This window comes from Centruroides vittatus, unplaced genomic scaffold (genome assembly GCF_030686945.1).
Source record: "Centruroides vittatus isolate TY-2023 unplaced genomic scaffold, ASM3068694v2 scaffold_1172, whole genome shotgun sequence".
NCBI classification, from domain to species: Eukaryota; Metazoa; Arthropoda; class Arachnida; order Scorpiones; family Buthidae; genus Centruroides; species Centruroides vittatus.
The window spans coordinates 807,688-834,538 of NW_027122672.1; the positions used below are offsets into that span (position 1 = coordinate 807,688).

Consider the following 26,851-nt stretch of genomic DNA (forward strand, 5'->3'; position numbering starts at 1 on the left):
ATTCAGTTTTTATATATGTATCTGAAGATGAGCTGAATTAAGCTTTAAAAATGCTTAATACATTTAAATGAAAACATCCCTACAATTAATTAATGATTTTATATATGAATTTATGGACAGTTCCCACATTTATAAAGCTAATTTAAAATTAAGTAATGTGAGAGAGAGATATTTAGAAAAAAACTGTAGAATGTATTAATTAAAAAAGTAAATTTTAGAATCACAATGTAAAAAAATTGGATGTGCCTCATTATTATTGTTTAGAGCAGAAATCATTTTCATCTCGAAACATCTATAAACACTAAAGTGATATAATTAAAAAAGTATTTTATACATACACATATATTAAGTACTGTCAAAGTACAGTAAGACCCTGCTTAACGCTGCCTCGTTTAAAGCTGATTCGATATAACGTGATCTGCTCGAAGCCTAAAAAAAAGCTCAATATTTACTCTGATTCAAATTATCATGGCTTTTCGTCAATTCGTATATAATACGATTATTTATGAACACGAACCGATCAGAAAAAGGTGGCAATTCATCATAGTGTTGTACTTTCCTTAAACCTATATTTGTTTTGTTCAATTTTGGAAAAAATATAGAATCATAGATGCATCGGCAATATCAACTTCGCTTGGCAAGAACTAACTGATAAATGCATGAATGGAGCACGGAAGAAGTTATAGCTGAAAGTAACCAAGATTTCTCAACAAGAAGAACCTATTGCTCTATCATCAGGTTGACCAAACTGTCAACCTAATCGACACAGCAGGATTAGGAGATGTAGACAAGCAAGATATTGAGAAGTTACTGCTTGTTTCTGGTGAGAGTCTTACCAACAACGACTTTCAAGAACTGGCAGAACAAGGAATTCGTATAAAACTGTGGAAAATAGTGATTAGGAAAATGAAGAACCCAGAGAATTTCTCTGCAGATTTCCTTAGTAAAAGTTTGGTAATGATAACCGAAATCATTGATCAAATTATAGCGAATGATTTGGATTTTGAAAGGAGTGCAAAAGCAAAATGATGCATTTTGGATGTGATCTTCTGCTACCGAAATTTGCTTAAAGAAAGGAAAAAAGCGACAAATGAAACTACATGACTTCTATCGCAAAAAACAAGAATTTCAGAAAAGCCAGGACCTTCGTCACAAACATGAACTTTACATTTCTGTGTGCATAAGTTTGTGTGTTATTTATCATATATTATTATGCAAATTAATATAAAAATAACTTAAAATTAAAGTAAAATCTGTTTATTTTTAATCGCCTGTTCCCCTTTCCTTATTTACTCTATGTTAAAATGACCTCGTTTAACGCTGTTTCGTTTAGTGCTTTGTCGTCTAGGAACATTTTTTGTCCCATTAAGCAGGGTCTTACTGTATATGCAAATTATGACAAAGTTTAAAATCAAACAAAATGTGCTGTAAGTACTTGAAATTATCAATTAAACCTTTAATGTGAGAGACATTTATGGCAGAATTTCTGGTTTGCTGAGATATGTTAGCCTTGTATCAGTGGCAGAATATAAATGTGTGTCAAAAATGAACATCTGATTCTAATTGGCTATGTGTAACACTTTTTGATGCTTATTTCTTTATATATATAAATATACATAAGTAGTAACTATACCTCAGTTTCTTGTTGAGTTTGTATTTCCTCTTCATTACTTTCATTATCATTTGCACTTGCTATAAATGCATGATAGATCTGTAAATGACCCTTCACGCGTGATCGAGCACTGAAAATATCCAAAATTTAAGTAAGAATAAATTGAAGAAATAATTATTATTTATCAATTAATTTCATATTTTACTATATATGCATAAATAAAATTGTTTTCACATATCATTAAAGAAAACTAATGTTCTTTTTATAATTCAAATTAACTACAGAACTGAATTCAAACATAAAAGAATGTGAAAAGCAAAGATCAAGCTATACCCATGTTTAGGTTTTATTAATTACTTTAAAATGATATTTTAATGTTACTATAACATTATTAATTAATCATTAATGCAAATTTCACACTAGTTTTCATACTCACTTGAATTTACTTGTGTGGAAAATAAAATCATAACTAAAAATATTCTTGCTACATTATGTGTTACTAAACTTTTTAAATGAATTTTTAAAAGTTTATTTTATAAGTTTAATATTCTATTTTAACTTCCACTTTTTTCTTATATCCATGTTTTATAGATAGATTATATAATTATGAAAATGTTTAAGAAATTGTTAAACACTAACTTCTTCAAAATTACATCCTTACATATTTTTGGTTATTTCAAGTTAAGAATTAAACAAATATATTCATTTTTGTAGCAATTAGAGTTTAATTTTGTATATTAGTAATAACAGTTGTAAATAATAATTTTATAAAGCACTCCACCAAAACAAAAATGTCAAAATTTTTAAGCAGCAATAAAACTTTCAAAAACTTAAAGTGATTAAAAAATTTTAAAGTTTCCTAAGTCTAACTGGTATTTGTCATTACAAATTACATATGCATTGCATATGCAATGAGTCATTTCGTTTAAAGATCTAATAATGCTAATAAAATGTAAGGTATATAATTCATTTAACAAAAAAATGTTTTGTCAAATGAACAAATAAATATTAACAAAAAATAAAAGTTTCTTTAAATTTAATACAGTCAGTGTTATAACACTTTCATATTAACTATGTAAAATATTCATGTCATAATTATAATATGACATAATAAAAATGTGCCAAAAACTTGTTACTTATGAAAAAAATTGTGCTACTTTTTGCATTTTTTGTCCCTTCCACACTGTGGGCATCAAGTGAGCTTTTTTTCCCTCATTTATCATGAGTTTAGCTAGATCTAGAACAATGCAGACGATGGGGGTTGGACTTAATATATCAGCATCATATTATCCCCAAAAATTCCCGAGGAGTTGTCTGCCAGATTCAATCCCAGGTTCTGCAGTGTGGTAGCTTAACACGTTAAAAATTTGGCCATCATGCTATCAACTTATTCAACTTAACTATATAAGTAACATTTTCAGTTATTATTTAATTTCAGCTCCAATGAAAGAAGTTTGTTATTTGTTTATAGAATATGATATAATTTATTAGCATGCATGTATATTTTGAAAACTCTTTGACAAAAAGTAAATAGACCTTTTTATTTGTATTTTATTATAGTGTTATAACTATTCATTTTAATTAAACAATAAATTTTTCAATAATGTAAAACTCTAACCTTCTTGGACGAAGAATATAATACTTGTGTGGAATATAATGACCCGGTCTTTCTGTAGGAATATGATGAAGGGGAAGTTCTACTAATCCAAGAAAATCATCCCTCGTCTGAAAAAAAAATTAATAATTTGTTAGTAACCGGTTATAAATATAAAAATAATTACTACTACACTAAAATATAATTAATAACTAAATTCAGTTTTTGAAAATAAATGTAGGATAATATCATTAAATGAAAATAAAGAAATGCTCTAGAAAAAATATAAAAATGCTAAAAGTTCAAATTGTACAGTTTAATAAATACAAGTTAAAGTAAGATAATTATTCAAATATTCATTTCCTATTCATTTTCAGATTATAGAATTTCAAACTGGAAATCTATCAAAATGTCTTTCCACAAATCTAAATCACTCTTGTTCAGTTAAACACTGTATTTTAACTTAAAAATACAGTGTTTATTATTATTATTATTAATTATGATATATACTGCAAGAATATCAAATACAATAAAATTTATATTTTTAAGCATTTAACTATAACAACATTTAGTTAACTTACTCGAAATACAAATCAATCAGTAGTACAAATATTTAATTTATGATAAAATTAGTTATGACATCATCGAATTGAACAGTTTTTTCTCAATTATTTTTCAAGGAGACAACATTTACTTCAGAACCAACCAGAAATTTTTGTGATCTCTTACCAAATTTATAATTTTCCTGCAATAATTGCGAAATAGAAAAGCTATTCAAATAGATTATTTACAAACAACACTATCTGTCGATATTTGACATATTTCAAATTCAAATATTTTTATTACTTTTTTTTTCTTTTTAAATTTTTAAAAAATTTCTTTCAATGATATCGACTGCATTTTGCAATCTCAACAATTATCTCTCGTTATCTGTCAATATCTATTATTACATTGCATATCTATATACTGTTTCAAATTATATATCAATTATATATGTTATTTTATTACAACAGTAAATCAGAATTCATTAAAAATGATGTATTTTATCGTCTAAATACATCACCCCCACATTTACGACATTATTATCAATTCATATAAAATTTTCTGCGTCACGCACTCACTTAAATTTCATAGCATTATTTTTTGGAAGGACATGATAATATTTTAGAAGAGTTGCTGCCATTATCTGTTTGATTTGAACAGATTAAATTAAATTTAAAAAAATGTAATAATTTTAATATTGTGAGTGTTTTCGGTTTCTGAGTTCTTTTATATGGTATTAATTTTCTTGTAAGTTAATTCTAACACGATCCGATAAAAATAATTATATTAAATGTTATACATTATTCCTAGCAACATGAAAAATTATTACAACTAGTCATAAATTTTTAAATATGAAAATGTTTCAATCGTTAATAGTAAATAGTTTTAACTAACGTAAAAACTATTTAATTTTCAGAAAATCCTTTAAATATACTTTACAAACTATCAATAATTTTAAATTTGTATATTGATAATTACTGTTATTAAATATTATCTGAATCCCACTTTTTATTCTTTTAAATTGTCAAATACAGATACTTATTACAATTGAAACTGTATTTGCTGTTATTTAAGATATCATCACATAAAAAGATATTTTTTACAAGGAAACTTTTCATAAAGTGAAAGTAATTTTATAGAGAGAAAAATTAATTGTGTGTGTAAATATAGTATAAACTGAAAATCAATAAGAAACCATAAATTTATCTTATAACTACCAGGCAAGAAACAATAAATCGTAAATCAATGTTAGCCTTGTGTATGAGAATACCAGATACAGAACATCCCCTACTTTTGTAGAAAAACAATATGTCGTATGCCAGCAATAATTTTTCTTACAGAAATCTATATTCTCTGTTTTTTTTTAATGTTTAATAATTAATACTGATCACTAACCAATCGATTTTCATCAAAAACTTCCATCACCATCTTATGATGCTGAGGTCTTACCTATAGAATAATAAAATAAAAAATTGTTGAAATGTAATTCATCAATTTCAAGATAAAAAAATTAACAAATAAATTAAATAAAATACATTTAGATTAGCTTGTATGCAAGCAAATACAAATATTTCTCATATTTATTATAATTAAAACTGTATTTGCTACCATATAATGTAACATTACATTAAAAAAATATATTATATATGTGTATATATTGTAGATACTGTGAGATGTTATCCAAATGAAATATGTGCAACAAATAAAAAATTATTATTTATAAATGTAACCTTTGTTTCTAAAATTGTTTAGCCAAAAATTTTCAAAATGGAATACTTCCAAAATTCATATGACAAGATAATAATATGGATTATAGTGATGATGATAATTGCATCCCTGGAATGAAAATGTGTGTCAATACACCTTCTAGATCAAGATGTATCAGGCTTTTGCCCTCTACCCATAAGCACATATTTAAAACTTAAGTATGAGCACAATTTCTAGTGGTGATGGCTGTAAAAAGTCACCAAGCCAATTGGTGACAACCCTGCCATAACATTGTTAGTGCTGCATCACAGTTTGAGGTGGACATATTTCATACTGACAGGTCCCTCTGTCTGGGTATTGGTAAGCACTTTCCATCCATTCTCCACCTGTGTCCAATTGCTGTATATATCTTTTACACCAAAGATGTTTATTGCTTTGATTTGTAAAACCCTACAAGTTATTGTGTATTGCCTTGTATTAGACATCAAGTAATACAGTTCTTGCCATATCTGTCTGTATTCGTCTACAGTTCTCTCTATTCGTGTACAAATGTTGTCCGTCCTTAAGTTTCGGACGTGTGTGTATAATATACAATCAATAAAGATATATCCTGCATGTTTCACTGAACCAAATATGTAGATAAATATGTAGATAAACATTTTTTGATTTTTACATTGCTTTATTAATAACCAATTGTCAAATATATACTGCAAGAATATCAAATACAATAAAATTTATATTTTTAAGCATTTAACTATATCAATATTTAGTTAACTTACTCGAAATACAAACTCCTCTTCCCATCGTGGATTTAATGTCTGAAATTTATAATAGAAATAATCAGTTACTAATAATAATAATAATAATAATAAATTCTTAATAAGAAAATAATTCTAGCATATTACAATAGAATTCATTATTTCTATTTATAGGATTCTATTAATAAAAGTAATTAACTCAATTTAAATGAAATTTATCAATAATAGTGTTGATTAAATATTAACAACCATTTATTCCTTCAAAAAACATTACTCATTGTGTAGAAATTATGATAATTAACTACAAAATATAATCCTAAATTACTGTATACAAACATTAATCAAAGTTTAAAATTTCATTAACATAATCTTTTAATATTCTTCGGTAATTATTATTCGAAAAATACCTTTTTCTTCGTTTTCGTATGTACTGAATCAATGACTTCATCGTTGCTTATTTTTACAAGATCAATCCGAACATAGGGATCACTATAAAAAGTTACGAGATATTAGAAACATTTAAACAATTTTCAAATGACTAATTGATGATTTTTTTTCTACGTCCTTTCATTTTATATGCTAAAAAACAAAGTGTAAATACAATATAAAAATATAAACAATGAATTCATAGCATTATAAGATAAAATAATAAAAACTTTATACAATTCTTGTAAAAAGGAGAAAAAACTTGATAAAAATAGACCTAATGGCCATTATTTTCGTTAATTTATTTTTTATTTAAAATCTGACTAATTCAAAGATTTATATGTATCATACGAAGTAAATTAAGTAATAATATTCCAAAACAGTATTTAAAAAAAGCATATAAAATCAAACTTAAACAAAATTCAACATACTCAAGACATTCAAAAAGTTCCCAGAAAGTGATTATTATTCATAAACAGATATATTTATGATTAACTGATGCGAGCAAAAACTTGTCGAGACTTTTATCCGGTATTCACATCTGGCCCCATCGGACTTTTCGATTCCCAAATTTAAAAAAAGCATTTGCTGGCAGTCAAAAGATCAAGTGAAACATTTTGTAGTGTAGTGGCTAGAATCAAAGACAACTGATTTCTACTGGAAGAGCTTAGAAGGATGCCAACACCTTATGGAAAATTGTTTTAATTTAAATGGAACGTATCTCTAAAAATAAAGCACTAAATTCAATTTACATCTTTTTATTTACATTTTCTGAAAACTTTTTGAATGCCTCTTATATAACAGCTAACCAATTCAAATGGTTTCTTCTGTAAGCTCGTCAACTTATTATTTGCTGTTGCTTGCAATCCACCAGTCACTTACATTACACAAATTGTCGTAATTACAAAAGAGCAATGTTACAGTTTATTGCTCTTTTGGTAAAAAAAAAAAATATAATTAAAGACTGCTTTACTGGAGAAGTCATTTATATTAGTAAAAATAACAAAAACCTTTGAATCTCTTGACACATCAGAGGTGCTAATTAATACAACATAATACAACAACAACTTAATACAACATAGAAACAAAGTTTGAAACTCCAATGTAATACAGATTAAAACTTCAAAAAATATTCCACACTTCATCTGAATTCAAAATTCTAAGAGCAGAGGAACATTAAGATCCCAATTAACTGTCACCTTTCAAGCTAAATACATACAACTATTAATTTCAAGAAACTAATTTCTTTTTCTTTTAAATTAGTAAAGTAAATTTTTTTTTAAATCACTCCAAGTTATTCAAAAAACCTGACTATATGTTAAAATGTCTTTTCTTCTTCTTTCTCTGCCTATCTTGGTTATGCTTCTTTGTCACTTTGTCAATCCACTTCCGAGCTTTCAGTAGATCATCTCTATGTCTAATACTAACTACTTTCTTTCCCACATTTAAAATTCTTCAGCATACCATATGCCCTCATTTTCTCTTATCTCCTACCATAACCTTACTTCTTTCCATTAAACATCTCTTTTTCTAATGTATAAAGTCATTTTCTACCCCTTTCTTTTGAGGTCTTCAAAAAATGTCATTAGTCTTTTTTTTTTAACTCTCTTTGTTTTGCTGTTGTGTAGCATTTCTTAGACCAGTTGATATCCTTATAAGTATACCGATTTTTATAATTTACATCTTTACAGATGATATATGAGGATCATTCAAAAAGAAACAAGCCGGAGGCTGGAATGTGAAAACCGATGACAGAATTGTAATATTGTTGAGTGTCTAAAAATGTGTGGTTCCGACAACAGCACGGAAGATCACAGCCCACCACTAGAGGGTCACGGGTGCATATCATGTGAATACAAAGCTAGCAGAAGCACGCATCAATCAACCTTTGCGGTCAGTCGTGTTGTAAACAGTGAAATGGAGGTGTCAAAAGAAGAGCAAAGCGGTGTTGTTTGTTTTCTGACAGAGGAAGTAGGGGGAACGGACATTCATCAAAGAATGTCACAAGTGTATGGTGAACACTGCATGTCCCTTGCAGGAGTCAAGGCGTGGCACAAGTGCTTCAGGAAAAGACTGTTGTTGTTAGCCGATGATGCACAGTCAGAAACACCACACCACATTACCGATGACATTGTCCAGCTGGTTGATGGAGTCATTACCCAGGAGCAGCGTGTCAATCGTCCACTGCGGTAAACACAAGTGACCACGGTGGACAATTGACATGTGCTTCTGCTAGCTTTGTAGTCAAGTGGTATGCACCTGTGACTCTCTGGCAGCGGCCTGTGATCTTCCGTGCTGTTGTCGGAACCACATATTCTTACACACGCAACAATATTACAATTCTGTCATTGGTTTTCACATTCCAGCCTCTGGCTCATTTCTTTTTGAATGATCCTCATAGTTTCACATTAAAAATACTCAATATTTTTCTCATTAAGTCTTGTATGTATATTTATATTTGAGAATTATATCACATTAATATAAAAACCAACAAGCTGAGTTGCTCAACTTTCCTGGCAACATTTATAATTTTGGTGGTGTCATCTATTATCATATTTCATTAAAAAACTTTTTATATTTTAACTATTATAAAATGGCAAAAACCTTAATTTCGAGGGTAGGGATGAGTTTTAAAAAAATTGTAAATGTTAACAAGTAAAATTGTCCGACCTTACCGGAGATACACACAACCCTCATTCTTTCCCCACTCCCTAGACCTTTAACCACCGAAATTTAACAGCATCAAATCTCCTAATACCCAAGCCTTCCTACAAAATTTCAGAAATTTTTGACAAAAGGCACAGGAGTTATTAAACTTCAAAGTGAGTAAACAAAATCGTCTCCCCCCACACTGAAATCCATACATACAGAAATTACCCCCTATTTTTTTTGCATTTCTCGATGTTCAAGGTGTCTTAAGTCCAAAAATGTAAAAATCTTGGGGGAATCATTTTTTGACCGATCACCATATTTTTCCTCTTTTATATATAACAGCCAGGAAAGTAAAAACATCAGCATTGTAAAAATAATAATGAAATAATAATGTAATATAATTAATTTTGTAATTTCTACCTGGCTCCAAATATATCTTTCTTGGCAAGATTATGACCAGCAACAATTTTCAACCTCAGAAGCCTTGGTGGTCCTTCATTCTGCAAGGTAAAATTAAAATTTACTTTGTGAAGAAACATTATAGTTTCTAAAACACTTTCTGAAATATAACTTAGTTTACATTTAGAAGTAAAAATAAATGAAATCATTAAATCAATGTATAAACAAGTATTTATAGAATGCAAATGTATTTATGAAAAAGTTTTGTTTTTTGCTTATGCAGAAATAGATAAAAACTTTTACAGTTTCTTAAAAAACTTCTAAAATTATGAATCATTCTAAATGCAGATTTGTTATGCAGTGTCCAAAAAGTAACTGTGCAATGAAAAAGATTTAAGTATAATAAAAATGAAGTTTTATGTATAATATTGCAGTTTCTCCTACAGCAAATGCCAGAAATGTCCCACAGAAATCCAAAAATGAGGTCCAAAAACTTAGCAGGCCAGATTCCATGAGAGATTATGCAATTGGCCATCTAACACAAAGTGGAAATGTGAGACGGACAACTTACAGGTCTCTACGAAATGCTGCATATAACTTTAACGTCATTATGAATTTCTCACTGCACAACTTTTTGGTCACCCTGTATTTTCGAAGTAATTATTGTTTTACAATTACACGTAAAATATAATATGTGGTCTCTAAAGGATGTTAATGAAAACTAAGCATGTCAGTTAATGAAAAGAAGGCTCTACAAATATCGAAAACCCGTTTTATTGGTAAACTGACATAAAATAAACAAACATGATCAACCCATGCCACATCCAGAGAACTTTTAAGAGAATTAGTTAAAAATTCTCGTTTATACGTTTCTTAAATAATTCTTAACAACATTCCATTTCCACATTCCAATTTGAAAAATCCTGAGGAAGATCTCTTGTGAAGATCGAAAATGTTAGAATTTGCAATAGATTATCTTGGAATTGCTTTTAAGGTTCAATTCGTTGCTATTTATTATGATATATTCCATGCTTGCAGAGTTTGAGTCTTATGCATAATTAAATTTTTTGTATTGAATTGTAATATGACAGACTAATAAAAATAATATCTAATTTTACCTTAGCAATAGCTTTTTTACACAAGAAATGATACTAGTTGCTATCTTCAGTTAAACTGCCAAATGCAAAAACAAATATTACGGATTCATCGTACAAAATTCAAACAACTCCAAAAATTATATAAATCAAATAATGAATCATCGGACAGAATTCCAAGTTATTTATAATCTATAAATATACAGTAGAGCATCGATTATCCGACTCAATTGGGGACTGGGATTGGTCGGATAACTGAAAAGTCGAATAACCGAAAAGTATGAAAAATACATTATTAGTATAGTATATTAGGCCTGGTTTAAATACTAGCCTCCCTTTCATGATCGAGCCAGTGCTGCCAGCTAAAACATGCACAAATTTAACAAAAATAATATTAAAGTAGCCAAGACATAACCAAATATTGTAGCGCCACATCACTAGCAGACATTTGAATTTGCCGACTAGAACACGGTCGGTTAACCGATAAGTCGGTTAATCGGGGGTCGGATAATCGATGCTCTACTGTATTTTGAAATTTGATTTAGAGATAGACTAAATCACCCCTCATAATACTTTTAATAAGTACAATTAGCTAAAATTATTTAGAAGACCCAATTTAATACTGAGAAATATTGAGTTCAGTAATGTGGCTGACCCATTTTCAGAAGTTTGTGGATGCTGCAGATTCATGTCCTGTTCCAGTCACTCTTTTTCCTAAGCACTTACCAGGTTGTGCAATAAGTTTTGTTGTTTGATAAGAAAAACATAATTTTATGGTTTGAAATACATTTTATTATTCAATATAATCTCCCTGAACTTCAATACACTTGTTCCAGTAATCTTCTAATTTATGGATTCCATCCTTGAAGTGAGAATCCGGAAGACTGTCGAAATACGCTTCCACAGCTGCTATTACCTCTTCGTTCGATGAAAATCGTTTCCCACGCATGAATTTTTGAGATGCGAGAACAGCCAGAAGTCAAAGGGAGCTAAATCTGCGAATAGGGTGAACGTTGCAACAACTCATACTTTAATTCACTGATTTTTGCGAGGGTTTTTTGAGCTGTGTGAGAGGGTGCATTGTCTTGATGAAAAATGATTTTCTTCTTTTGTAAACCAGCTCTTTTACTCACGAATTTTTCATCCAGCTGGTCCAAAAGGTTACAATAAGAATCTGAGTTTATTGTTTTACCAATTTGGAGGTATCCGTGAACAAAATTCCTTTTGCATCCCAAAAAAACTGATGCTAACACCTTCTTGGCCGATTTCTGGACCCAAACTTGCTTTGGAGCCGAAGTACCAGATTCACACCTCTCCTTAGCCTCTTGTTTTGATTTGGGATCATGGTGATAGACCCAAGTCTCATCCATAGTGATAAAACGACGCACAAAATCCTTTTTATCCTTTCTAAAACGCTCCAAATGATGCTGAGAAAGTCACATTTGAATGTGTTTTTGTTCCATTGTTAGCAAATATGGCACCCATTGTGCACACAGCTTTCTGTAACCCAAAACTTCAGCCAAAATATTGCTCACACAGCCTAATGAGATCCCTAGGGCTTCTGCTAAATCTCTCTCAGTTAATCGATGATCTTCCAAAACCGTATGCTGTATTTTTGCTATGATTTCTGGTGTTGCACTTTTTAGACGTCCTTCACATGGATCGTCTTCAAGACTTGTATGACCATGTTTAAATTCAGTAACTCATCTTTCTACTGTTCTAATTAAAGTTGAAGAGTCCTTATACACTTTTAACAATCGTTCATGAGTTTGTTTTGGTGCTACACCTTCCAAAAATAAGAATTTTATCACTGCACGATATTCAATTTTTTCCATTGTAAAAAAATACAGTGACACATCAACTTTGAACAGCTGTAAATATACTAATGAGTTGACAGATCTACATGAAACTTCACAAGTGTTCATAAAATAGTAGTACTATTTTTAGAGAAATAAAGCGACGAACCTAATAGCGTCAACTCTTATCTTATTGAACAACCTAATATTAATCAAATTCAAATTATTAAAATTCTTCAGATATGTGATTCATCTTTCTTCTGTATCATAAGCAGTTTATAAATAGCTTATAAAAAAATCTGACAGTATTCGACTATTTGATTTCATTACTATTTTCTACTAGTTAACAGTATTATAACATAAAAATATATCAATTTTATTCACAAAATAGACACAGCTACCATTTCAAATCGCATATTTCTTTTGCACTTACTATTTGAGGATGGCTATTATTTCCTTTGCACGTATCTGTTTGATGTCCATTTTAAATAAAGTATTTAAGTATTTATGAAAATTTTGTTTTGAAAAAGAAATTACAGGTATCCCTTGCTTAACACAGAATTTGATTAATGGGCAATCCCTTTATATAATGGCAGCAGCTTTAATTAATGCAGCTATACAGCCGTCTTTACTTAACATAGATACTGTATTTGATTAATGCGATTTTTATATACATGGTAGCGTCGAGGGATTAATTAACCGCATTAATCAAGGGATACCTGTATACTTAAATTGGCAGCTGATATCTTTCATTATAATGTGTGTTAATTCATGCATACAGCAATAAGATTTTAAAATAGCAATACTCTATACATTTTTTATTAAAGTTTACTTGTTAAATAAATACAGTACACACCTACCACAGTTTATAGTATTTATTAATTTTACGGCATTTCCCTAATTTTTCAAAAATTGTTGATAGTAGACAACAGTGTCACACCCAGAGGACAGCCAAGGGGGCCCTAGCACCCCCAAGAAAAGAAAAGAAAACAAGTAAATTTTCCTAAAATTTTTTCCTAATCAAAATTCATTTTTTTATTTATATTGTGTGATGTCTTCCATTTCTGCATTACCTATAAATTAGCAATCACATAATGGAAAATTTTATTGAATTTGCATTAAAAATTTCTTTTATCTGTTTAACTTTGCTCCCACAAGATTAAATCCTGTGTGCGCCACTGTTAGACAAGGTTATTATTTCAAGTTTTAAAGACTGGATGTAGTTACTAATCATGGGCAGTTTATTATTCAAATAAAACAGTACATTACTTAAATTAATCCACAATTTAATAAATACATGTCGAGTATTATGATAAGTTTATGAATTTTATTTACTTTATTACACAATTTCACTCTATATTTGCATTGTTTATATAACATTTATTATTTACTAGAGAATAATATAGACATACACATACAAGCATTATACTTCATAGCTTTGTAGTTTATCTAATATCCTTCACTAATTTATGAGAAAATTATCATCCATTATCTATTTAAATCAAAATAATACAGTAGTTCTTTTTAAAAATTTTCACGATAGTTTTTTGAGAGGAAAAACAAATCGTGAAAGATCCAGTCAAAGAATCTGATGTTAAAAACGAAAAACAAAATTTTTATCGCATATTGTTATCAAAATTTATCAACTTTTTTTTAATGTTAAAGACAAATTTTATAATTTTAAAGCAATATAACTGCTCATAGCTATAGTTAATTTAGACTAAATACTGTATTTCTTCAATTAAACCTCAAAGGGATATTCTTAAAACGGGTATCCCTCTGGGGGTCTAGTAAAGGAGATATAGTATTTAACATAGCTATCTTCTAATATTTAGATTTGATGCAATTTCACAACGATTATTTTGAGACCTCTACGGTATTTCCGAATTAATGAGTTGAATTAATACTGTCATCTTCATTTTATGACGTATTCTTGTGTGTTTATTTAATCTTTTCAGTGTTATGTATCTCCTTAAAAGAAAAAGCAGATTAATGGATTAAATTTCTTAGTCTGTACATTTAATAGCTCGTAAAATTTTTAATACAATCAATGTAATGTGTACCGAAAAACGCCACATATTTGAGGTAAAATATTCTCTTGACACATGCTGTAGCTCTATGTAAATGCTTACACATGCCAGCCACATCAAAATTTTTTATTTCATAATTAATATGAAAAACACAGTATAATTGGATCGTATAGCAATCAGTTCATTTTTGAAACATTATATGTATGCATATAAAATTGTGTTCACACTGAAATTGTCAATAGATTTCACAACGAAAAGTATTTTAAATATGGAATATTATACTAAATATTTCATATAAAAAATACTTTTTGTTGTGAAATCTATTGACAGTTTCAGTAACAGTGATTTTGATACTGTATATATCACATCTCACTATTTGTAATAAATGATGATTAAGCAACAATTTTAAACAAAGGTTAAACCACTGGACAATATACAAGATATAACTATTGCGATTAAATACGATAAATAATTTCAAAAATTTTACACGAAATAACTTGAACAGTTACTGTAAAAGCTAGCTAATGTAAGAACTTTTTTGAATATTATTATTTTTTTTTTATTTTCTTTTAACTTCTAGAAACAAATATATAATGAGCTTTCCTTTATTTCCAATTAGATTCTTAGAAATTAAGATAATTATCAAATTTCATCTGGTATTGGAATTTCCAGATATTATTATAGAAATTCTGATAAAAATCGTTCATTTTGAAACGAGAGAACGTAAGAAAAGGGAATTTATTCTTTACAGAATAAAAAAAAAATATGAATATTTGACATCGAACATAAAAATTTCTATTAGTAGATCCCACAAAATACATTCAAAGACAATCTATATATAAATAAACTATTAAATAGGTTTAGTAGAAACGGATATATTTATGACCTTTAACAATGCATTATTGCATCACAACACAAACATGCTTTATGAAATATTAATATATTTTTCAAATTTCTAGATTGCTTAACATTCTAATCTAAGCGAGTAATACAAACTAAATATATTACATATATATTTTATATGGAAACATTTATAAATTGCTCTCTTGTGACAACGGAAGTAAATTAAAATTATCAATTAATAATATATTAATTTAGTGTATATTAAAAAAATTGCTTTAATGTGACTAAACTAACTTAGAAATTAGTAACTACATGTTACCTTGACACGGAAACTTTTATTTAAATAATAATTGAAAAATACAAAAATAATCTTAACTCCATTTTGATCAATTAATCCTAATGAGTTTTAGAATAATAAAGCAGTAAAAAAAAAAATACATATCATTGAAAAACAAAGATCTGGAAATGATTTCAATTGGAAATTAATGAATCATACTGCAGTTGTATGATCGGTATTTAAGTTTTCAATCCATCAAGGTTTATCTCTGTACTTATTTATCGTCGTCACATATTAAAATAATTCTTTTCAGTATGGATTGACGAAAAATATATTTCAATATATAATGTTAGTAAACAATTCTTTTTTTGTACTTTAATTCTTACAGTCCTTGAATTTTGGCACCATGATTAATATATTTTCTATTACTGCTTGCTATGGAAGCCAATTCTTGTAGACTTTAACTGGAAACATTTTCAACCCTTGGAGTTAAAGCACTTGCATCATTCGTTCTCGCATTGAAATTTTAAGTCAAAAAATGCTAATGCCGTTTGATTTTAAATCTTTGTTTCATCTGAAGTTCTAGAAGCTTACAATGGTTTATTGGCTGAAGTTGGATTCAATATAGTTAAATACATTCCCAATTAAGGAGATTTAGAACTGGCTTCCATAACAAGCAATAATGGAAAATACATTATATAAATATATCATATTGTTCTCATCCTTTTTACTATTATTATATATATTATATTCATCAAATGAATGTATAGGCTTAAAATTTCTTTTAGAGTGTACCATAAATATCAATAATAGGCTATAAAAAGTATAAACACTATACAAAAAATATTGACTAAGATAATATAAATATTAATTTTAAAATAAATTCAGTTATCAGTTTAGAAATAAAATAAAATAAATTATGTTAAATCCATGTTTGTACTAACTTTTAACTAATACAAACAATCAACAGTAATGAAAAATATTAATTAAACTTTCAATATAATAGAAAGAAACAATAAATATTTTTCTAATTTTCTATAATATAATAAAAATGTATATTAAAAAAATGAAACAAAAAACACACGTTAAAAATATATAATCTAGAACAACAGGTATGAACATAGAAAAACTTATAATAGCAAATATGTAATTGTATATACCAGGATATAAGATTTATTAATGTAAACATATCAATAATTTGCTAGTATATACTAATATATTATGTAATAATATACTTATATACGCTGTATGTATCTTATGAATTCCACAAAATATTTTTTAGATACAAATGTACTTATTTATCATCTTACTCAAAACACATTTCACCACTAAGTTATCAATTTTCATTAGTATCATTAACAAATATATATATAATAAATTTGTTATATATACTGTATACACAAGTTATATACTGATATGTATGTAACTTTATATTCGAGATAAACATAAAGTTATTTCAGTATCGAAAACATGTGATCAATGAAAATAGTTTACTTCCATACAGACATATTAAAATCCTTTCTTAAACATATAATTTGTAATTATAATCGTCGTCCACAGCAGAGATTCCCAATGTGGTTAACCAACAACCTTCGAGAGATTGATTGACTTATCTAGGAAACCAATACATTATTAGGGTTATCATCATCTTTACACTTTTTAATGTAAAATATACAATTCTGAATTTTGGTTTGTTTGAAAATTATAAATAAACACATACATACATATTAATTAAACTGTGTCAAACTTCTTATTTGATTATTTATTGCAATGAAGTTTAATATAAATGACACAGGTTCGAGAGCAGGATGCCGACAGCTTGTCGAGCTGTAAGACGAGCGCTAAGTGCCACTTAAGAACCCAAGCTTTTATGAGTATTTTAGCGTTTTAAAGGCAAAGGCCACACTATTATATATTTTCAGAAAATTAAATGTATAACAACTAAATGGAAGAAGCCGACAGAAGAGGGGTAAAGACCCAAAACGCGTCTCGGCAAATGAAAAAAGAGAATTAAATAGACATAAAGTAAGCCTTGTGTCATTTATATTACACTTCATTGTGAGAAATAATCAAAAAATTCAGAAGTTTCCTTTTTTTTTTTAATGGATATTTTCATGATCACAAAATATTTAAATTTTATTTTGTAAGACTTTTAATTTGATAAGAAGGTAATTTATAAATAAAACTGATACAAGATGTCAAGAAATTCACACCTTTTCCACAATAAATATTACTGGAAAGTAAAAAGGTGTTTCGGTATAAATTTTTCCATAAGAACATCTTCATAGAGCTAAAAGTTAAATTATTTTCAGGCTATAACTAAGCAATTATAAATTAAAGCAAGTTATAGAATTTGATCTAACTAATCTACTTAATTCTAAAAATAATCTAGCTTTTAACATGTTTGGATATGAAAAAAATCAGCAATTTACAACTACAGTGGACCCCCGATATAACGTGCACGTTGGACGGGAAACAACACCCGTGTTGTAAGGCGAACCACATTATACCGAGCGGCACGGTGTAATGCAGTTCACCTCTTTACTTTAGCAATAATGTCAAGCTTTTCTTTCACACTGTAAGCTTTTCTTTTACTCATCACGCATACAATAATTAAACACTATTCAAAATACATTCGGGAACTCAATACATACACAATTACTCAATACGCAGTAACAATACAATGTGCTACTCACTAATGCCGCACGGACCCGTATAAACGCGTTCGAGCTTATCGCGTCGCGAATATCGCCCGCACTGTAACCGAGTGCGCGGTATAGTGAGCAGCACTATAACAAAGGTCCACTGTATATCTTTATTAAAGTAATGGCAGAAAAATAATCAAAATGATACATTTTTTAAATTACTTCGATAAAAGAAACTTGGTTTAGAATTTGTCCAACCAAATTGAAATTGCTTTTCGTTGCTTTTTTTAACATAATTTTTCAAAACAATTAAAACTATGTTATTGAATTATAAGAATTTAATTTATATTAAGATCATTACAAGTTTAAAAAATGTTTAAATTCATACACTTCATATGATTAATACTTAAGCAATTTTTTTAAATATACAAAAAAAAAAAGCAATATAATCTACTCGTATTACTTAATACGAAAAATATCGCTTATATAAACGATATTTCTCATAACATTTTTACTGTAACATTTCTAAAATTACAAAAATAAAATAAAACTGTCGTCACAAAGGTAACTCAGCAGAAATATTTACAAGTGATAAAGAACTTTTTCCACTAAATAAAAATAAAAATAAAAAAAAGTAGTAATAATAATAATTAATCGATAATTTCCAGTAAATAATTAACAGTCCATTCGTTTCCTGTACGTTATTTTCGCATTTATTTAAACAGGTGAAGTAAGAACGACATTAATTTCCACATGTCTTACGAATGCTTAAACGATCTCATAATAATTTCAGTGATTTATTACTCATCCGTGACCGTTCCGTAACCATCCCGTTGTGTAACAGCATCAGTTGAGTTTGCGGTGTTACATCACATATACACGTTGCGATATTTCCTAGCTTTATACATCGAGAATTAAAGCCAATATTTTACGTTTTCTTCACTGCGTATCACAATAACAATCACTAGTAATTTTCCCTTAAAAAAAAAAATTCGTAATTAATGTTTTACCACGTTAAATTTCATACCGAATGGAATTTGGCTTCTATCCAATATTTATCGGTAATAAGGGGTGACGTCAAATCTGATAAATTGATATAATCTAACCGAGTGTCACACGTTTATTTTCCCAATTTTTTAATTAACTACTAAAAGTGGCAATTTTTAAAGTCGAAAATCTCGAATCGACGTTACGTAATCCAAAAAAAAAGCGTTACGGTAAAACAAAATAACCCGTAAATTAGCTCATCGTACAGGAAGGGGAATTGCAAGTAACGCGGCAAGATATTTTCACGATAACAAATCACGTTTTCCACCCGACAGGTTGGAGACGAACTTTCTAAACTACTTAAAGGCGATTAACGTCTTCGGGGCGTGTTGTTATTCCTGTACGGATCGTAAAAAGGACGAAATGTAATGTAACGAAACGGTACAAGACTCGACCGCCTTATTTTTCGGGTACATCTCGCATGCCGGTGTTTAAATTTTTACTACTATAGAAAACACTGGCCTTGAACACAGCAGGAAAATATCGTGCGGCTTCGTATCGGAAATCGAGTTTCGGGTCTGTAAATAAAATTATGTACCGTATAAATCCATACACGACCTTGCTTTTCCATTTATCAAAACATGGTATTTTTTATTTCTTTTTTTTTTGCACCCGGTTATCAATTAATTTTTAAAATTATCCGACTCTATCGGTAAAACAATACACGTTTTAATTTACGAAAAAAAATCAATTCCTATTTTTTTAATGAATTGCGCTTATTTGAATTATACGAAAAATCGTTTGTTCTATTTAAATTATTAATGATTTGTGTGTTATTGTAGTGAGTTAAAAATAATAAAATTATGCATGATTTTACGTTATGACAATAGATATTGTGTGTGTATATGTACGCACACAACACACACACACAGTCATACATTTGGATTTTTCTGTTTATTTATAATTATGATTACGAATAATAGTTTTTAATGCCCTGGTTGCGGTGTTCGGTTTGTAATTATATACTGTATAAACTAAACATTACAACAAAGGGAAAAGGTTTATTCTTTTAAACTTAACACTAAATAAAACGTAGGCTCGAAATATTTTTACTTCCGTGTATCATTATGGAGTAAATGAATTTAAATAAAATAACAACTCGACTTTTTAAACGCGAATCGGCAACAAATCGACCAAATTTAAGTCGAAGGTCTTCATTTTAGCGAGCAAAAACGAAAAATAAGGTCGCTAAATAATAAAAAAAAAACTTACTATTTTAACAATTTTACTCATCTGATCGACATATAAACACCCAAAAATAGTTCGTTGAGCTAAGCAACACACTATTCGCACAAATGATCCTCGATCGAAATTCTGAAATTCATCGCTTATCCTCGGCGAACGAACGTCGTCTACCGAACGAAAATTGAGTCTAACGATTGTAAAACAATGTTAAGAGCAAGAACTAAGTCAGTGAATAAACAACTGACTAGTTTAAAAATCTGCAAAGCCAGCAGACGAAACGAAAAAAAAAAAAAAAAAAAAAATTGCAAAGAAAAACGAGAAGCTGACAGCAAACAAATCGTGCAGAGAGAAACTGTAAAATAAATTTAAATTTAAAAAAAAAATAAGCGCAATTAACAACACAGAAACGTTAACAATACCAATGTTAACTATAACAAAACATGACATTAATATTAAAAACAAACAAAAAACAAAAGTGTCCGTTTGAATAGACAGGCTTTTAGAACAGCATGAAATTACAAATTATTACAAATATTAAAAAAAGTGAGAGTAAAGTCTTGTCAATTTGTAAAGCGAAGACATCGAGAATTGAAAGAGATGAAAATAGGGTAAGATGGAAAACAGCCAATATGCCGGCGCGTACACGAGTTAAAAAAACTTAAGGAAGCAGTTTAACAACAAACGTTTATTAATTCGTAAAACGAGTACTGCTCGAACAGGAAGCTTTTGCCACTGGATGTATTTTTATAGGAAAGTGAAGAAGATAAATAAAAAATGATTTCTCATTCACTCGCGGCTTCTAAATTTAAACGTTTCGCACTTCGGATCGCGAATAATCGCGTAGTGGCGACGTCGAGTTTAAGCAGGTGCCTGCGTTAAAAATAACTAATAACATCCACAAAATTACCCGTTCTTCTATTGATTTTAATACATTTCACAGTCGGTTAACACGTGTTTTGCCCCCTTTTTAAATTAAAAAAATAAAAAAATAAACAAAATCGCTAAAAATTTGTAGTTTGTACTGTACATAAAAAAAATGGCTTCCATTCTTTCGTGATACTGGAAATTTATATTTATAATAATAATAATAATAATAATAATAATAATAATCTAATAAATAATTTACGTTACTGGCAATCTGTTTATTCGACTCTCATTACAGTAATTCAAAAATATTTACAGTTGTACTTGGAAATATATTCAACAGAGCTGTTTTCTACTAATTTCCAAACAATTTACGACATTTTAATAGATTTGTTAATGGACACCGCTTCCACATCTAGTACAGGCTAACACAGATTCGACAGTATTTATTTATTACTTAATATTCAAATTTTGATTATTAATAAACCTTCGTTGTTAGGAGACCTAAATAACTTATTATTCCTGTCAAGGTTGTAATTATTTTTTACATGTATTTGATTTTTAATAGAAAAATATATAGGACTAAGCACAATAACCTTGGCAGAAATATATATATATATATATATATATATATATATTTAGATAATGATGGCATAAATTAATATATATTTTCGACACTATCGCAATATGCGGTTTTCCTCCTGTTTTTTTTTAATATACAGCCTTATAGAGAGATTAATTACGAGTTTCAAGGATTATAAGTGCAATTCTGACTGACTATAATAAAAAAAAAAAGTTTCAGTCAGTTATAATTGCAATTACTTTTAATACTCGACAGGCATTTATAACTTTATTACAGATAATACGAATGATTTATTATTTTATTTATAAACGTGAATTAATTGGTTTTGTTAACGCAACGGAACGGTGGACTATATATATATACGTATATACGAGACTGACACAATAGGTTTCTATACAATTATATAAAGAACTAATCAATATAAAACTATACACATACTACTATATATGGATCTGTCCCTCGAAAAATTTTGTCAGGTGTGAAGAACTCTCTCATTTTCAATCGTAAAGTGACTGAATAGGACGAATTTCCTCTAAATTTTTTCAAATTAAATATAAAAATCCTCTTATGTCATCTTTAAATTATTTTTACTATATTCAAAGAGAAAATTTAAACTAACACAAAGCAAAGAATGGGATTTTTAAAAGAATAGGTTTTAAAAAAAAAGAAGTTATTTTTACAATATAGAGTAACAAATTACAATAGACTGAGGAGGAAATGAACGGGTACAAAATAAAAGTTATATAAACACTGTTTAATTTAATTTTACTTTCCTGTGTTATATATAACAGAGGGAAAGTGTGGCGGATCGATCAGAAAATGACTCCCCCCATGACTTTTACATTTTTAGACTGGGGAGATCTTGAAACGTCGAGAAATGCAAAAAATTTCGTAGGTAATTTTTGTATGGGTGGATGTTAGTGTATGTGGGATACGATTTCGTTCACCCGGTTTGAGGATTAATAATTCCTGTGCTTTTTGTCGAAAATTTCTGAAATTTTGCAGGGAGGTTTGTTTATTAGGAGGATCGATGCTATTAAATTTTGGTAGTTAAAAGTCGAGTGGGTGGGGAGATAATGGGGGTCGCGTGTATCTCCAGTAGGATGGGACGATTAATAGCATTTACATTTTTTTAAAAAACCCATCCCTACCCTAAAAAATTAAGCTTTCTGTCATTTTTTAAAAACAGGGATCGGTTAAACCCCCAGGAGCAGAGCCTTGCTGTGTATAACTTAATTTCTGTGCATTTTAAACTTCAAATTATTTTACTACATTTCGATCACTATACATAATCTGGTTTATTATTATTCCTCATTAGTTCTCGCTACATTAATTCGAGGAAATACTTTAAATTGATATTTTAAAGTTTCCCTATTGTATTTTCCGTAGTAGACTCTTAATTTTTAATACATCTACTTAATTCCCATGATGTAAAACTCTTTGTGCCGGTACTAAACATTGTGTAAAATTGTCTGGTCTTATCTGATGACTTAAAAATTCACCAAGTCTTCGTATATAACACCAAACACTTTGTTTTAATTTACACTCAATAAGATTATAATAAGCCAGTTACATGTTTAGAGGAGAAGAAAACACATAAATGGTTAATCCAATAATCAATTATTGGATCATCTGATTAGAAACAGTAGAAGATTTATGCGTGTTATAATGTAGAAAATTTATTGGGCTCCAATTTAAAAAAATTGTAGACCTATAAATTCCCACTGTCGTCAGTGTGTCTGTCCTCCTGTCTTTCCTTAATCTCAAGAATGGTGTCAGATAAATGAAATTCAAGACCAGATACGGAAAACTTAGGGGCAAGAGGCCCCGATTAACTATATAGAAACTTCGAATACAAACCGGATATCACACTATTTCAATTCAAAAATCTCCCCAAAGGTGTTAGATGGATGACTGGCAGGACTCCACTGTTAAAGGAAAAGTATGATGTACAGGGGCAAGCCACTACTAATTAGAGATGGAGAGCATAAATGTTAAATTAAATAGATTAAAAGTATGATTAAAAATTGCAGCCCGTCATAGTGACTGGTTACATTTATAAATTTCACAAATTAATCTCCACACTGTCACAATACAAAACTAATAAATAATATTTACTTAACAAAAAAGCCTATTTATTTCATATCCACGGTACATATTAAATTTGAAAAATTGCATGGCAGATGTCAATTCTGTGTATGAATTAACCCACTATAAAAAAAATTAAGCCACATTTCTGTGAAACTGTTTATGCAACATTAACTAGAAATTTATGTAAGATAATTGGGTGAAACCGTAAACTGTTGCCAATTTATTTTCATTTTAATTCTTCAAATGTCTTTTTATTAAATTCTTGTATTTCAACAACTGTCGGGGAAGCTTGCGACTTTTTCCCACAAAACTTCATTTCCTGTAATTCTATCCTCTTAACCATCAAGTTACGTTTAAAAAAAATTTATAAATCTGGCAATTCAATCCTTGTTTTAATGTAAACAAAAACATTTTTTAATATATACTGAATTTAATTATAAATATTGACAATAAAATAATAATAAAAAAAAAACAGAGTATTGCTTGTTTCAATCTACAAATAAACTAAAATTAATCAAAAGATCTCCATTTTAAAATAAAAATTATTTTATCCATTAACTTTGATTCGGCTTATTTAGTCGCGACTTTGTGAATTTTGTCGCAACTCTCAAAAATTTCGTCGTCTACGCTTTCAATAATAGGCTAAGGTCTGCAACTCGGAATCGACACGTTAGTGCTTCTTAAATTCTACCCATGCATTTAAAAAAAATAAACAAAAAATGCTACTTTAATTTTGCAAGAATTATTAAAACAAAATGTTTGGCAAGTTAATGATTCATTGTTAATAAATACGTATATCAGTATAACAATAGATAATGTAATGTTTTCTAATGTTACAAATTTGTCGGCAGATACCAAGTAAGGGCTTAACTCCACTGCTTAATAAATTTATAATAATAAAAGTATAGAATAAAAATTCTAAAGATACTAGAAGGAAAGTAGCAAAATTGTTGTAGAGAGTTATTTAGTCTACTTTTAAAAAAAGTATCTAAAAGTGAGAAAGAAAAGGAAGTGTTTAAAGAAAATGGTTGTACAGGTTCAATAGCGACTACTCCGGGTTAAAGTAATTTCAATTTAGTCTTTACAAGGATTAATTAACTTTAGGGCTATGATAGAGTGAAATCAAAGTAACATTAAAATGGAAAAACTATCAAGGTCTGAAGTTTATAAAATAATCACTCGGCGTTATTAAAGCTTTTACGTATAAAAATATAGGTTAGTTGGCCATAAAAATGTGACTAATAGAAAATATATAATCATTATTAATCGACATATTAGCTTTAGTAAAATACCGTAGATGAAAAATCCCAAATTAATATAATAATTTTTAAAAGAAAATTTCATTTCAAAAAATATAACTTGTGTTATTAATTTACAATTCACAGTATCATTTCTTATTTAGCGTCTATATAACAAATAATGAGTTTAATTTTATAAGAAATCAGAAAAGCAACCAAAACAAAATCTTTTAACAAATTTTTAATGCAATGAATACTTTTTTGTATAGAAAATTTATTATTTCATAACTGATTCTCTAATAGGAATTTTAAAAAATCTGATATCACAAGATCACTGCTGCAGTAATAGAGGGAGGTGCTTTTAATTAAATTATATACTATACATGCATCATTCCAATATTTCTCCCAAAAATATTCTGTATTTTAACTTGCAACAACAGAACTGTAAACCTAATTAGTCAGGAAATGCAAGTTTTCTTGTTTTCTTATTCAGTATTCACTAACTTTTACCAACTTCTCTTATATTCCTGCATCATATACTGTATATAAGAAATACACACCATACTGTCGTGCATAGATTAATACAATATTACAACTCTCTACTACTATACAATTGTACAACTACAGACATTAAAATCAGTGAATGACGTAATTGCATTCAGTCTCCGAATTCATAAACATAATTTTGAATTTAAAAACTAAAAAAACAAAAAAAACTTATTACTTGTACTAATCGGTAATGTAGATTTAATTTTCAATTCTATTAAAATTCCGTTTTCAATATTCAGTACAACTTTGTTCGATAATTTCGAAAAGGATCGCTACGAACTTTTACTGAAGTTTTATCTATATTTATATATATATTTTTAATACAATTTTTAGTAGTTCGACCCGACTTTCCGTCTTTAGTAAGTACAAAAAGTTAAAACTAATTTTTCTTAATCTTTTTTAATAGATTTTCATTAATTTTGTATAACACAAAATTTTGATCTACATTAAATACTTGCTCTAGTTTTATTTATTCTGTAATTTAATCACCGATAACTTACAGAACACAAGCTTTTTTGTTCACTTAGTTTTAGGAAAGAAAAAGAGTGTAATCAGTTGCATGAAATAATCGTTTCTATTCGACGTTAATAGTTCACACTGACATTATGATATTTCTGCTGAATTTTAATCATTTTTAATGTATAAATAATTTATGCAATGAAGCAATATACAACTGAAGAAGTCATTTGCCTAGGATACCCAATTATGAGTCTTGTAAATGAATATCAGATTTATGTTATAAAATATAGTTATTATTTTAAAAATATTTTTAACAAATGCTGGTACAGAAATATCATTTTATTTTAAAAATGCAAAGAATCATTAAAATATGCTCACCAACGAAACATTGATAATTTATTAATTATTTTTTTAATATTGAAAATGATGTTAAAAAATGCTAGTTGCGGTAATATGAGA

At 28.5% G+C, this 26,851-nt stretch overlaps 1 protein-coding gene across 1 annotated transcript in view; it reads right to left on the reverse strand.

The window, feature by feature from the left end:
• Nedd4 (E3 ubiquitin-protein ligase Nedd4) overlaps positions 1-26,851 on the reverse strand; it is an 83,497-nt gene that overhangs the window by 33,440 nt on the left and 23,206 nt on the right. Inside the window, exons 2-7 of the mRNA XM_067284374.1 lie at positions 9,713-9,792; positions 6,622-6,703; positions 6,236-6,274; positions 5,145-5,198; positions 3,231-3,337; positions 1,634-1,742 (exon numbers count right to left, since the gene is read on the reverse strand). Of these exons, the coding sequence (XP_067140475.1) occupies positions 1,634-1,742; positions 3,231-3,337; positions 5,145-5,198; positions 6,236-6,274; positions 6,622-6,703; positions 9,713-9,792 (471 nt within the window). The remainder of the gene's footprint in view (positions 1-1,633; positions 1,743-3,230; positions 3,338-5,144; positions 5,199-6,235; positions 6,275-6,621; positions 6,704-9,712; positions 9,793-26,851) is intronic.